A 15,287-nucleotide genomic window follows, 5' to 3' on the forward strand; every position below is an offset into this window, starting at 1 on the left:
AGTAGACCAAGCGACTGTTAAAAACAACGAATATACAAAAAAAATCAAAGTTTTTTTTTTTTTTAATTAAAATATACTACCCCATCAGTCCAGCCCTTTGTCCATTCATTTTTCTGTTAATCCGTAAGGGAAATAAGTTGATTGCTGTCCACAGGATATTTTCCTGCCCATTGTGGGTTGTTTCTTGAGAAGGATTCTCTTTCACAAAAACTCCTTCCGCATTCCGTACATTTCTATTTCCCTCTTTTGTGGATCCTCTTATTGACAAAAAGGCTACTGTTAAATCTGAAGCTGTTCCCACATTCCAGGCATTTTTAGGGTTTCTCTCTGGTGTGGACAACTTTATGGTGATGGATCCTGTTATGGTAACTAAGGTGACTGCTTCGTCTGAAGCTCTTCCCACACTCTATACATTTATAGGGTTTCTCTTCTGTGTGGATCCTCTTGTGAGAAGTAAGAGAAGTCTTGCAAGTGAAGCTCTTTCCACACTCCATGCATGTATAGGGTTTCTCTCCCGTGTGGACAAGTTTATGGTGATTTAATCCACTACAGCTATTATAGTTGTTTCCACACTCCATGCATTTATAGGGTTTTTCTCCTGTGTGGATCCGTTTATGGGTAGCAAGGTCACAGCTTTGCCTGAAGCCCTTCCCACAGTCTGGGCACTTATAGGGTTTTTCTCCTGTGTGGATACGTCTATGAGAAGTAAGAGAACTCTTTACACTGAAGCTCTTTCCACACTCCATGCATTCATAGGGTTTTTCTCCTGTGTGGACCCGTTTATGGGAAGCAAGGGCACTGCTTTGCCTGAAGCCCTTCCCACAGTCTAGGCACTTATAGGGTTTTTCTCCTGTGTGGATCAGTGTATGACAATTAAGACCACTGCTTCCCCTGAAGCTCTTTCCACACTCCATGCATTTAAAGGGTCTTTCTTCTGTATGTATCTTTTCATGGGCTGTAAGGGAAGACTTCATTCTGAAACTTTGTCCACAAATCACACATTTATAAGGTTTTTCCCCTGAATGGATCCTTTTGTGGCACATCAGGTAACTACTACTTGTAAAGCTCTTCCCACATTCTATGCATTTAAAGGGTTTTTCTCCAGTATGTACCCTTCTATGGGAAGTAAAGGAACCCTTCACACGGAACCTTTGTCCACAATCCACACATTTGTAAGGTTTTCTCCCCGTATGGATCCTTTTGTGGCATATCAGGTAACTACTAGTTGTGAAGACCTTCCCACAGTCTGGGCACTTATAGGGTTTTTCTCCTGTGTGGATCCGTCTATGAGAAGTAAGAGAACTCTTTACACTGAAGCTCTTCCCACACTCCATGCATTCATAGGGTTTTTCTCCTGTGTGGACCCGTTTATGGGAAACAAGGGCACTGCTTTGCCTGAAGCCCTTCCCACAGTCTAGGCATTTATAGGGATTTTCTCCTGTGTGGATCCGTTGATGACAATTAAGACCACTGCTTCCCATGAAGCTCTTTCCACACTCCATGCATTTAAAGGGTCTTTCTTCTGTATGTATCTTTTCATGGGCTGTAAGGGAACACTTCGTCCTGAAACTTTGTCCACAAATCACACATTTATAAGGTTTTTCCCCCGAATGGATCCTTTTGTGGCGCATCAGGTACTTACTACTTTTAAAGCTCTTCCCACATTCTATGCATTTAAAGGGTTTTTCTCCAGTATGTACCTTTTTATGGTACGTAAGGGAACTCTTCACACTGAAACGTTTTCCACAATCCACACATTTATGGATCTTTTTATGAGGAATTGAATTACTGCTTTTTCCACAGTCCACATCTTTGTAGGGCTTCCCCCTTGCCTGGTTCTTTTTATGTGAAGTAAGATTATTACTGCTGGAGCTTTTTCCCGATTTGCAATGATTACTAGCATTGGGGTTTGCTTTGAATCTTTTTCTACTTTGACATTTCCCCATATTTTCTTTGGAATCACCTTGGGTCAGGAAGTGATCCATTTCCACACATTCACGAATCGATTTTTCTCTCCAGTTGTGCTTCTTTTTATATTTCTTCCTTCCCCGCTTATATGTAGATGTCTCTACAAATAAGGCGTTTCAGTTGTGATTATTTGAAATGGCACTAAATTTGGCTCTTGGTCGTTTTCCTTCTTCTGCGCCTCAAATGCTTGCAGGGAAAAAAAAATAAATTAGAATAATCTACAACCTCCACTTTGGTTTCCCTATGCATTGATTTATCTATTATACGGGGCATCTCCGGAGAAAGGAATGAGGGAAATGAGGGAAATGAGCATGCATATTACTTATTAACTTAAAAGACTAGCATGGCTGCTCATCTAACCCTCATTCTTGGCAGTTAAAAATTTAAAGCAAAAACACGTGTTGACATCAGGACGTGGCACCCAAATTGTCTTGGCTATGACGCACCCAACTTGCATTCAATAAAACAACATATATCACTGCAACACAAAGGAAGACACAATTTGTTGGTGAGTAGGATTTCATTTGATCTGCAAATCCTAAAAGCACAAATGTCTATGGAGATTCTCAATCATTCAACATGATATTTGTCCCAAAAGGTGCTTCAGGAGTTTCTTCAGCTTCTTGCATGAGAAGCGAAACGTCTTCAAAGACAAACCAGGAGGTCCAGTTGCCTCTTGAAAAAAGCACCTTTGGGATTAAAATGCAAAGTAAAAAACCTTGATGGGACGTTTCCCTAGGTGGACCCATCACATGATATGATAAAAAGGGCAGAATCCACAGCCTACTGCTGACATTCAATTAGTTCATGTTTTATCACCTTGACTGACTCTGCTGACTTTCAATATCAACTTGCCTTGATCAAGGAGCATAGAGTGCCTTAGATAAACCATCTACCAGTGGCCCTAATATTTCATCATATTTGCAAGAGGTTATGTGGGATTTCTGTCTGACATCGTAACCAAATGGTCTTTGAGATTCTTTAACGGGGCAGCTTTGCTCACACGCATGAATATTTCCATTTAACTTTTTTATTAGTTTATCGAAGTATAAAATACAAAGAAAAAAATCAGGAAAAGGAAGAAGGGAGGAAGGAAAAAGAGGGGATGACATGGCCAGCAGGTTCATGCCCAGAGAATCTCCTCACTCTGGACCAAGGCTCTGCAACCTGAAGCCATATGGATCAGTTTCCCACAGAAAACACCAGGAGCCACAAAACCTGAGTTGGCATGGCCAACACGACATCACTCACTCCCACCTAATCACATGACCACCACCTCCAGTCACGTCTTCCTAGGTTTTGTGGCTATTACCATGCAGCTGTATTAACATGGGTGAGGGAAGAGAAGAGAAGAGAAGAGAAAAAAGAAGAGAAGATTTGGGAGGTACCTTGGAGGTCTTCTAGTCCAACCCCCTGCTTAGGCAGGAAACTAAACCACTTCAGACATATGGTTATCCAACATCTTCTTTAAAAATTCCAGTGTTGGAGAATTAACAACTTCTGGAGGAAAGTTGTTACACTGATTAATTGTTCTAACTGTCAGGAAATTTCTCCTTAGTTCCAGGTTGCTTCTCTCTTTGATTAGTTTCCACCCATTGTTTCTTGTTCTACCCTCAGGTGCTTTGGAGAATAGTTTGAGGCCCCCTTCTTATGGACATTAACAAGGCTGAGAATTCTTTAAGAAAAAAAGATAGGATAGCTATTTCAGTGAGGAAAAATTTAATCAGGGCAGATTTGCTTCAGACCAATTTACAACGTCTCACAGAACAACTTTCGAACTTTTTTCAATGGATATAAATAAAGCTGAGAATTTCTTTAGGAAAGGAGACAGAAGAAAAAGACTCTATTTGATGAAGATAAACTGGAGGGAATGATTTAAATATGGTTTAATTAATTAGGATGGATTTCTTTTTAAAAAATTGATTTATGTACCGTTAGAAAGCTTTAAGTTAGTTTTGTGTTTTTAAAACAAGTATGTTTGTATACACAGGTCTGCCGGTCCTTTAAGTAATGCTGAACAATATTCTAAAGTTGGTAAAATATTATGGACTAGATTTGAAAATATGAGAATGAATGCTATATTATTCCCCACAGCAAGGAGAATCTGAGATGGTTAAAATGATTCTTTTCTCCAAATAAGAGATTATATTTAATTTGGTCTCTACCTTGAAATTGCTTCCAGATTGTCTGTTTGCAATGAGAAACAAAATGAAACTTTGATTATGTTTTGTAAACTAGGCAGGTTTATTGTTATAGAAATAATGTGTACATTATGTTGTGTAAAAGCAAAACGTTATGGTTGTAATGTTGTTACCTTCGACTGTACCAAAGAATGTCAAAAGTTGATGCCTTTTTTTTTCTCCTAGTACACTATAGACCCTCTTTTCCTCTCTTCTTATTTTTCCATGTTTTTTTCCCATTGTATTTTATACTTTGATAAACTAATAAAAGTTTACTTGAAAAAAAACCACTCACAAACATTCATGAAAATATTAGGGAGGCACTTCCAGGCATCAAGATGTAGATGATACACAAAGCAATTTCTGCTTCTCCTTTTTTATCCCTTTCCCCAATGATAGGAAAAGAAGATTATACTTAAAATACAGTAGATTTAGCCTAAGTATTCATGTCTCCTTTCTGCTTTACTTGGGACAGGCAACAAGAATCTGCTGTCTTGTATTTTTTGAAACCAGAATAATACAACCACTAAGGAATTCCATAGACCTCCAAATCTTTGTTGAGAGGTGGGCCTATTTGACTGATCGTAAATGTAAATTTCTAATTTCCTTGTTGTGCTTTGCTCAGGAATAGCAGTATCATAGGTTGAGTCCCCAAAGGAAACCAGAGGTCTCCTACTGCTCCCCCCTATAAAGTGCTAATCTCTTCCTTCCTACCTGAGTCAGGAATCCAGCGGCTCTTTCAGCTTCACCAATAGAAGAAGATGATTCCATGAACAACGGTGACTCCATTTTGTCCACTGGGAAGGAGAGAGACAGGATGGAAACAGGAAAGGGTTCAACTTCATCTTTTCTAGCTTGAAGGCACAATTTAAGATTTCTTCCTGTCCTGCCCAGGAAACCTCCATTTTTCTCTCTTCAACACTCTTCCTTTCATAGGCTCCATCATGGGAGCCAAGAATAAAAGGAGAAGACCAAACGCACCACTTCCTGAAGAACAAACCTCGGTTAGATTGTTCTCCTAACCTTTTGGAACAACACATGGAAGTTTATATTCTTGGCAAACAAAGCATTTGCTCAATCACTGTAAATTCCCCCCCTCCACTCTCTGCAGTTTGAAATCAGAGAAATTAGCGATATTCTAGGAACCAGGAAACATGCCTGCAAGGACAGTGTTGGAAATGGCCCAGCAGGGATCCGTGTAGGAATTTAGTCAAAATTATCTCTTTAAGGAAAGCCAAAAATAAAGAGAAATCTCTCAGGATGGAGGAGGAGCCAGAATGCAACTCAAGGTGGCCCCTACAAGAGTATGTCTTCTGGGAAAGACCAACCATAGCCTTGCTCTGAAGGAAGGGAATTCCTTTGTGCGCCTTAAGTCTTCTAGCTTGAAGAGGGAGTTCGATCTTTCTTATCGGGTCAACTTCTACTAAGTCCAATGACTAAGACACGACAAGACACCCAGAATTAAGGATAACTAGACTCTTTCTAGAAAGTCTCCAACCCAGTGGAACAGTCTCCCCTTACCTAGAGAGGTATCCTGATCTGGACTTTTATCCTTGGGGATCCCTCTGAAAGACAGATCAGGAGAAAGATTTGTGCCGATCCAGCGAATTCCTGCCCATTCCTGGGAGGACCTCAGAACCTGAAATATAAGCAAAGAAGAGCAGTTAAGAGGACAGGACAAAAGAGGAGCTGCATTTTATTTTCTGCCCACAAAACCCTTGTGTCCATCAGTGGCGATGGATGAGACCCAATAGGGGAATTCAGGGAGAAATGGAAGAATTCAAGCAGGTGAAGATCCCTTCAGATTCCACAAAAGAAGCTTCTCTGACCTGAAGCTCTTCCTGCTTCTCCTCACCTTTGACAGGCTCAGCAGGGATCTTCCAGCCACTGGCAATGCCAGTATCGGGTCTCCGCTGGCTCTCCAAAGATCCTCCCAGCCTCGGAAACTGAATCTGAATCTAAACGGAGGGTTCCTTTAGGCTTCCTTCTCTCCTCTCCTCTCCCCAATTCATAGATCTCCCCGCATGCGCAGCCAAGAGCACTTATGGGGCGGACTTCCCGCTCCCTCTAATCTCATAATATCCTTCCCTCCCCTGGGCAGGATCTGAATCGTGGGATCCCCTCTTGCCCGCTTCCACCGGATTCCCAGGGAGCAACTCTCAGCCGGAACATAGAGAAAACTCAGCCGGAGTGGAGCATGCGCAGTGGCCTCGTCAGTCGGCAGCCAAGAGAGCGCCCCCTACTGCCATCTGGGGTGAAGTCGCTGCCCACACAAAGACACACAGAGAGAGCGAGGAGTGTCAAAGGTGCTTTTTCAAGAGGTAACTGGACTTTATTTTTCTCTTTGAAGACCTTTTGATTCTTATCCAAGATGCTTCTTCAGCTCTAACTGGAGGGTGGGGAATGGAAGGATTCATACTCCTTGCAGAAAGCCGGTCACTTGCATCCTTTGAGAGAGGCCTTGAGGCCACTTGCAGATTTATCTGGGTCCACCTCAGGGTCACTCGAGTTGTGCAAATGGGTGCGGAGCCTTCGTGGAACCGAAGGTATCCCTATATTGCTTATGGCTTATATCAGGTTTATATACTGCTCCACAGTGCTTTACAGCTCTCTCTAAGCAGTTTACAGAATGATCATGTGGCCCCCAACAATCTGGGTCCGCATTTCCCCCACCTCGGAAGGATGGAAGGCTGAGTCAACCTTGAGCTGGTGAGACCCAAACTGCCAAACTGCTGGCAGCTGTTGATCAGCAGAAGAAGCCTGCAGTTACTGCGTTCTAACCACTGCACCACCGCGCCTCAATTGTATTGTAGACTACATCCTCCTAAAACTGGGACCAGAGTTGCCTGGGCCACATCCTCTGACGTTCTCCTCCTTCACCTTCCGGAAGGGATGAGGGAGCCAGGAGGGGCAATCCCGGCTTCCATCCTCCAAACTTCCCACAAACGGCTCCCTGCAGCGATACATTTCATCCAGATGTTTCACCTTTGTGTAAATAAATCCCAGAAGAAACACGGAGATTTCTCCAAGAAATGGGAATGCAGACTCAGACCTCCATCACCGAGCTTCAGTATTCATGTAATACCGAATTATGTCATTAAGGATGGAGAGAAAAGCGTGGAGGGGAAAATGAGGCCACGACCCTGGAAGACAGAGATGGATGGGAAAAACATCCTCATCACCTGATGCTTCTCAGCCGTCAGACTCCCCGGGAGGTCAGGGAAACGGGCCAGATAGAAAGGCCTCTGGAAAGCCAGAGTGGGTCCTGCACTGGAAGGCTACAGACACGTGTCACGGCGGTCGTGGGAAAAACAAGTGAGCCGTGGCTGGAGGAGACCTCTAGATTTGGGGCCTCATCGGCTCGTAGCCTCGGATTTCCCCATCTCAGCAATCCTTGCCTCCCCGAGAGATCGCTTCGCTCAGGGCCCGCCTGGCACTCTTGGGGACCCCAAGTTGAACACGGAAACGTCCCCTCCAGTTGCGCTGCACACAATCTGCGGAGCCCCGCCCTCCTTTCTCTTTCTGCTCCAAAGGTTTTCTCGGCAGAGAAAAATCACCAGAGATTCTGCCCAGAGACCGATGACTCTTCAGAAGCGAGGCTTCCCATTGGTGCAACCATTTCTGTCAGGCCAACTCTGAAGTATTCTTGTCAAGACCCTCCCCCTCCCGCCCAATTCCACTTCTCTTGGGGAGGGGGCTTGGGGGAAGCTTCCAGGGGCGCCGCCTGTTGCCGCTGCTGGTGGGGACGTCGGCGGGAGCCCTGGAAACAAAGGGGTTCCCGGCATTCGGCTCTTCTGCAGGGAGTCCTGGAGTCCCAGAGGGTGGGAGGAGCCTATTCTGGCGGGAAGAGCGGAGACGGAGACAGAGGCGGCTCTGAGGGAAGAGCAACCATGGGAGTGGTGGTCTTTGGGGTCCTCAGGGAGGGACTAGACTCCTTTCTCTGGGTCAGACACCGAATTGGGCCTCCTTCTGGTCCCCTCTCCTCCCCTAGGGGCCCCTTTCCGGCTTCTCTGTTGGGAGACCCCCAGGGGACCCTTTGAAGTCATCCCCTCACTGAGGCGAATGAATCGGACGATCCCCAGATCCCCACACTGGATCCCCTGTCAAGCCCTCAGCCTCCACTCGCCTCCAAAGACCCTTCAGAATAATGATGGTATTTGGCTCAGGGCTACATTTGCAAAGGGAAAGAGTGGAATCCGTGGCTGGACAATCAGGTATATATTGGATATTACATAATTAGTAAAATTTTAACAAAAATACCAATATTTTATGAACATTATTCCCACATTGTAATTTTTTGCTTCTTTCATAGAAAACATTGTATGCCACTCTCCCTCCTCCTACATATTTACATATTTTCCTCTTCTTTGTCAAGTGAGCCCTGATTTTTTCCTTGCAAACACTTAAAGGCCAAAAATATATTCCAAGTTGTAGAAAGAGGCAAAAGGCTTAAATTTAATGTCCCATGGATTATCTCCATAGGTGTACAATTACATAATTAGGAAGAGCCTTGGTGGCGCAGTAGACTAAAGCACTGTTAAGTAACACCAGCTGCCTGCAATTACTGCAAATCTCACCAGGCTCAAGGTTGACTCAGCCTTCCATCCTTTTGAGGTAGGTAAAATGAGGACCCGGTTTGTGGGGGCAATAAGCTGACTTTGTATAAAAAAGAACACTGCTTGGGGGTGGGGGGGAAGCTGTACTAAGCAGATATATACAAAAGTATGAAGGCTATTGCTTAACACATTGTAAGCTGCCCTGAGTCTCTAGAAAAGGGTGGCATATAAATCGAACCAATAAATAAATATTATGAAAATACCAGGATTTTTTCAGGAGAAATGTTTCCACCTTTTAATTGTTTGCTTCTTTCCTAGAAAAATTTACCGTACTAATGTTTTCCCATTCCATGGTTTTCAAGGCATCATTGTACAATGTGAAACTGAGTCAGATGTGAACTCATTCCACCCCCTTCTAGCACTTTCTAACATTTTATGCCATGCTCCCCCCTCCGTCTACATATTTATCTGTTTCTTCATTTCGCTGTTCAATGTATATAAAGTAGGGCATCATTTACATTGTGCAACTGTTTTGAATAATTTATTAACCTTTCAAATTGAGAAAAGAGGTTAATAATCAGGAAATATGTTTTTTAAAAGATTATATTAAGATAAAAAGCAGAAATCATGCTACTAACAGTTTTCTCTGAAATCATATCAATGCTACGATCCCCTAATATGGCAAGTCTGATTGATCTTTCTGATCAACTTGATATCACAAAATGAAATAGAGACACTAAAGTACATTTGAAATCTTGAGAAATAGAAAATACGGTATTGATTACTTTAATCTGATAAACTGAACAATGATTTTAAATCAAGAAATTTAAGTCACTTTTTAAAAAAAATATTGATTATATGGTATAGTGTTGGATCAATAAAACCATTTTTAAAGTCCCTTTCAGTTGGGAGAATAGAACGGAACGGAGGTGGAAGGGACCTTCTCCCTATTTCTAGGTTGATATCTAGGCTGACTAGTCATACCCAAATCCTGCAACCGTTCTTCATACGTTTTAGTCCCCAGGCCTTTGGTCACCTTCGTTGTTCTTCTCCAAACTTTTTCCAAAGTCTCAACACCTGTGACCAAAATTAGGTGTAGTATTCCAGGTGTAGACTTACTAAAGCGGTACTAATACTTCAGCAGATTTTGATTCTATGCCTCTGCCTGTATTTGGGAGAGATTTTCAGTGGCTGGGATGGAGGGAGGGTGTGGCTGGTAGGTGGGAGGCCTCGACCAACTAGTCATGGCCAGGTGTGTGGCCGGCTTGGCGCAGCTCCCTTTGGCTAATTTCTCATTTCTACCTCTATTGTCTAACCATTGATAACACAAATCCCATGTTAAAAAATATTGTGTCTTTGTCCTTTATCTTTAATGTTAACCTATCCATTTCTGTACAATCTAGTATTTTTCTAATTATATTTTGGTCTGTAGCAGTTTCCTCATTCTTCCAGTGTTGTGCAAATTCAATTCTCGCTGCTGTCAATATATGTAGTATTAAATATTTGTTCCCTTTGTCATATTTTTCTGACATTTGGTGGACAGGTTTTTAAACATCTTGGCTATTCTTCCTGGTGGCAAATGCCACATTTGTTGTATTAATCTTTTATAGTTACCTTCTTTAATTGTTGTACATCTTCCTGTTAAGTATACTCACAAATATTTAACTTTCTTGACTACCTGAAAATCTATCTTCTTTATTTATTTATTTATTCATTTTATAAAATTTGAATGCCGCCCTATCTCCAAGGACTCAGGGCAGCTCAATACGACAGTCGACCAAGCGACTGTTAAAAACAACGAATATACAAAAAATATCAAAGTTTTTTTTTTTTTTTTTTAAATTAAAATATACTACCCCATCAGTCCAGCCCTTTGTCCATTCATTTTTCTGTTAATCCGTAAGGGACAGCAATCAATAAGTTGATTGCTGTCCACAGGATATTTTCCTGCCCATTGTGGGTTGTTTCTTGAGAAGGATTCTCTTTCACAAAAACTCCTTCCGCATTCCGTACATTTCTATTTCCCTCTTTTGTGGATCCTCTTATGGACAGAAAGGCTACTGTTAAATCTGAAGCTGTTCCCACATTCCAGGCATTTTTAGGGTTTCTCTCCGGTGTGGACAACTTTATGGTGATTTAATCCACTACAGCTATTATAGTTGTTTCCACACTCTGTGCACTTATAGGGTTTTTCTCCTGTATGGATCCTGTTATGGTAACTAAGTTGACTGCTTCGGCGGAAGCTCTTCCCACACTCTCTACATTTATAGGGTTTCTCTCCTCTGTGGATCCTCTCGTGAGAAGTAAGAGAAGTCTTGCAAGTGAAGCTCTTTCCACACTCCATGCATGTATAGGGTTTCTCTCCCATGTGGACAAGTTTATGGTGATTTAATCCACTACAGCTATTATAGTTGTTTCCACACTCCATGCATTTATAGGGTTTTTCTCCTGTGTGGACCCGTTTATGGGAAGCAAGGGCACTGCTTTGCCTGAAGCCCTTCCCACAGTCTAGGCATTTATAGGGTTTTTCTCCTGTGTGGATCAGTGTATGACAATTAAGACCACTGCTTCCCCTGAAGCTCTTTCCACACTCCATGCATTTAAAGGGTCTTTCTTCTGTATGTATCTTTTCATGGGCTGTAAGGGAAGACTTCATTTTGAAACTTTGTCCACAAATCACACATTTATAAGGTTTTTCCCCTGAATGGATCCTTTTGTGGCACATCAGGTAACTACTACTTGTAAAGCTCTTCCCACATTCTATGCATTTAAAGGGTTTTTCTCCAGTATGTACCCTTCTATGGGAAGTAAAGGAACCCTTCACACGGAACCTTTGTCCACAATCCACACATTTGTAAGGTTTTCTCCCCGTATGGATCCTTTTGTGGCATATCAGGTAACTACTAGTTGTGAAGCCCTTCCCACAGTCTGGGCACTTATAGGGTTTTTCTCCTGTGTGGATCCGTCTATGAGAAGTAAGAGAACTCTTTACACTGAAGCTCTTTCCACACTCCATGCATTCATAGGGTTTTTCTCCTGTGTGGACCCGTTTATGACAAGCAAGGTTACTGCTTTGCCTGAAGCCCTTCCCACAGTCTAGGCATTTATAGGGTTTTTCTCCTGTGTGGATCCGTTGATGACAATTAAGACCACTGCTTCCCCTGAAGCTCTTTCCACACTCCATGCATTTAAAGGGTCTTTCTTCTGTATGTATTTTTTCATAGGCTGTAAGGGAACACTTCGTCCTGAAACTTTGTCCACAAATCACACATTTATAAGGTTTTTCCCCCGAATGGATCCTTTTGTGGCGCATCAGGTACTTACTACTTTTAAAGCTCTTCCCACATTCTATGCATTTAAAGGGTTTTTCTCCAGTATGTACCCTTTTATGGTATGTAAGGGAACTCTTCACACTGAAACGTTTTCCACAATCCACACATTTATGGATCTTTTTATGAGAAATTGAATTACTGCTTTTTCCACAGTCCACATCGTTATAGGGCTTCCCCCTTGCCAGGTTCTTTTTATGTGAAGTAAGATTATTACTGCTGGAGCTTTTTCCCGATTTGCAGTGATTACTAGCATTGGGGTTTGCTTTCAATCTTTTTCTACTTTGACATTTCCCCATATTTTCTTTGGAATCACGTTGGGTCAGGAAGTGATCCATTTCCACACATTCAAGAATCGATTTTTCTCTCCACGTGCTTCTTTTTATGTTTCTTCCTTCCCCGCTTATTTGTAGATGTCTCTACAAATAAGGAATTTCAGTTGTGATTATTTGCAATGGCACTAAATTTGGCTCTTGGTCGTTTTCCTTCTGCGCCTAAAATGCTTGTAGGGAAAGAAAAATAAATTAGAATAATCTACAACCTCCACTTTGGTGTCCCTATGCATTGATTTATCTATTATACTGGGCATCTCCGGAGAAAGGAATGAGGGAAATGAGCATGCATATTACTTATTAACTTAAAAGACTAGCATGGCTGCTCATCTAACCCTCATTCTTGGCAGTTAAAAATTTAAAGCAAAAATAGGTGTTGACATCAGGACGTGGCACACAAATTGTCTTGGCTATGACGCACCCAACTTGCATTCAATAAGACAACATATATCACTGCAACACAAAGGAAGACACAATTTGTTGGTGAGTAGGATCTCATTTGATCTGCAAATCCTAAAAGCACAAATGTCTATGGAGATTCTCAATCATTCATGGTCATATTTGTCCCAAAAGGTGCTTCAGAAGTTTCTTCAGCTTCTTGGATGAGAAGCGAAACATCTTCAAAGACAAACCAGGAAGTCCAGTTGCCTCTTGAAAAAAGCACCTTTGGGATTAAAATGCAAAGTAAAAATTCTTGATGGGACGTTTCCCTAGGTGTACCCATCACATGATATGATAAAAAGGGCAGAATCCACAGCCTACTGCTGACATTCAATTAGTTCATGTTTTATCACCTTGACTCTGCTGACTTTCAATATAAACTTGCCTTGATCAAGGGGCATAGAGTGCCTTAGATAAACCATCTACCAGTGGCCCTAATATTTCATCATATTTGCAAGAGGTTATGTGGGATTTCTGTCTGACACCGTAACCAAATGGTCTTTGTGATTCTTTAACGGGGCAGCTTTGCTCACACGCATGAATATTTCCATTTAACTTTTTTATTAGTTTATCGAAGTATAAAATACAAAGAAAAAAAATCAGGAAAAGGAAGAAGGGAGGAAGGAAATAGAGGGGATGACATGGCCAGCAGGTGTCATGCCCAGAGAATCTCCTCACCCTGGACCAAGGCTCTGCAACCGTAAGCCATTTGGATCAGTTTCCCACAGAAAACACCAGGAGCCACAAAACCTGAGTTGTCATGGCCAACACGACATCACTCACTCCCACCTAATCACATGACCACCACCTCCAGTCACGTCTACCTAGGTTTTGTGGCTATTACCATGCAGCTGTATTAACATGGGTGAGGGAAGAGAAGAGAAGAGAAAAGAGAAGAGAAGATTTGGGAGGGACCTTGGAGGTCTTCTAGTCCAACCCCCTGCTTAGGCAGGAAACTAAACCACTTCAGACAAATGGTTATCCAACATCTTCTTTAAAAATTCCAGTGTTGGAGAATTAACAATTTCTGGAGGAAAGTTGTTACACTGATTAATTGTTCTAACTGTCAGGAAATTTCTCCTTAGTTCCAGGTTGCTTCTCTCTTTGATTAGTTTCCACCCATTGTTTCTTCTTCTACCCTCAGGTGCTTTGGAGAATAGTTTGAGGCCCCCTTCTTATGGACATTAACAAGGCTGAGAATTCTTTAAGAAAAAAAGATAGGATAGCTATTTCAGTGAGGGAAAATTTAATCAGGGAAGATTTGCTTCAGACCAATTTACAACGTCTCACACAACAACTTTCGAACTTTTTTCAATGGATATAAATAAAGCTGAGAATTTCTTTAGGAAAGGAGACAGAAGAAAAAGACTATTCGATGAAGATAAACTGGAGGGAATGATTTAAATACGGTTTAATTAATTAGGATGGATTTCTTTTTAAAAAATTGATTTATGTACCGTTAGAAAGCTTTAAGTTAGTTTTGTGTTTTTAAAACAAGTATGTATGTATACACAGGTCTGCCGGTCCTTTAAGTAATGCTGAACAATATTCTAAAGTTGGTAAAATATTATGGACTAGATTTGAAAATATGAGAATGAATGCTATTCCCCACAGCAAGGAGAATCTGAGAGGGTTAAAATGATTCTTTTCTCCAAATAAGAGATTATATTTAATTTGGTCTCTACCTTGAAATTGCTTCCAGATTGTCTGTTTGCAATGAGAAAAAAAATGAAACTTTGATTCTGTTTTGTAAACTAGGCAGGTTTATTGTTATAGAAATAATGTGTACATTATGTTGTGTAAAAGCAAAACGTTATGGTTGTAATGTTGTTACCTTCGACTGTACCAAAGAAGGTCAAAAATTGATGCCTTTTTTTTCTCCTAGTACACTATAGACCCTCTTTTCCTCTCTTCTTATTTTTCCATGTTTTTTTTTCCATTGTATTTTATACTTTGATAAAGTAATAAAAGTTTACTTGAAAAAAAACCACTCACAAACATTCATGAAAATATTAGGGAGGCACTTCCAAGCATTAAGATGTAGATGATACACAAAGCAATTTCTGCTTCTCCTTTTTTATCCCTTTCCCCAATGATAGGAAAAGAAGATTATACTTAAAATACAGTAGATTTAGCCTAAGTATTCATGTCTCCTTTCTGCTTTACTTGGGACAGGCAATAAGAATCTGCTGTCTTGTATTTTTTGAAACCAGAATAATACAACCACTAAGGAATTCCATAGACCTCCAAATCTTTGTTGAGAGGGGGGCCTATTTGACTGATCGTAAATGTAAATTTCTAATTTCCTTGTTGTGCTTTGCTCAGGAATAGCAGTATCATAGGTTGAGCCCCCAAAGGAAACCAGAGGTCTCCTACTGCTCCCCCCTATAAAGTGCTAATCTCTTCCTTCCTACCTGAGTCAGGAATCCAGCGGCTCTTTCAGCTTCACCAATAGAAGAAGATGATTCCATGAACAACGGT

The 15,287-nt window shown here is 41.4% G+C and overlaps 1 protein-coding gene and 1 pseudogene across 1 annotated transcript; both read right to left on the reverse strand.

Moving 5' to 3' along the window:
- Positions 1–33: 33 nt before the first annotated feature.
- On the reverse strand, positions 34–11,911 carry LOC139311619 (zinc finger protein 91-like). The gene is made up of 3 exons (XM_070936093.1): positions 11,536–11,911; positions 10,827–11,367; positions 34–1,700 (listed from the first exon to the last, which is right to left on the reverse strand). Exons 1-3 carry the CDS (start codon positions 11,886–11,888, stop codon positions 315–317), a joined length of 2,280 nt encoding a protein of 759 aa, XP_070792194.1. The 5' UTR covers positions 11,889–11,911; the 3' UTR covers positions 34–314.
- Positions 2,100–7,206, reverse strand: LOC139313422 (uncharacterized; annotated as a pseudogene).
- Positions 11,912–15,287: the final 3,376 nt, after the last annotated feature.

This window comes from Pituophis catenifer, unplaced genomic scaffold, assembly GCF_029215685.1.
Source record: "Pituophis catenifer annectens isolate HBS135680 unplaced genomic scaffold, rPitCat1.0.hap2 SCAF_2, whole genome shotgun sequence".
Lineage (NCBI taxonomy): Eukaryota > Metazoa > Chordata > Lepidosauria > Squamata > Colubridae > Pituophis > Pituophis catenifer.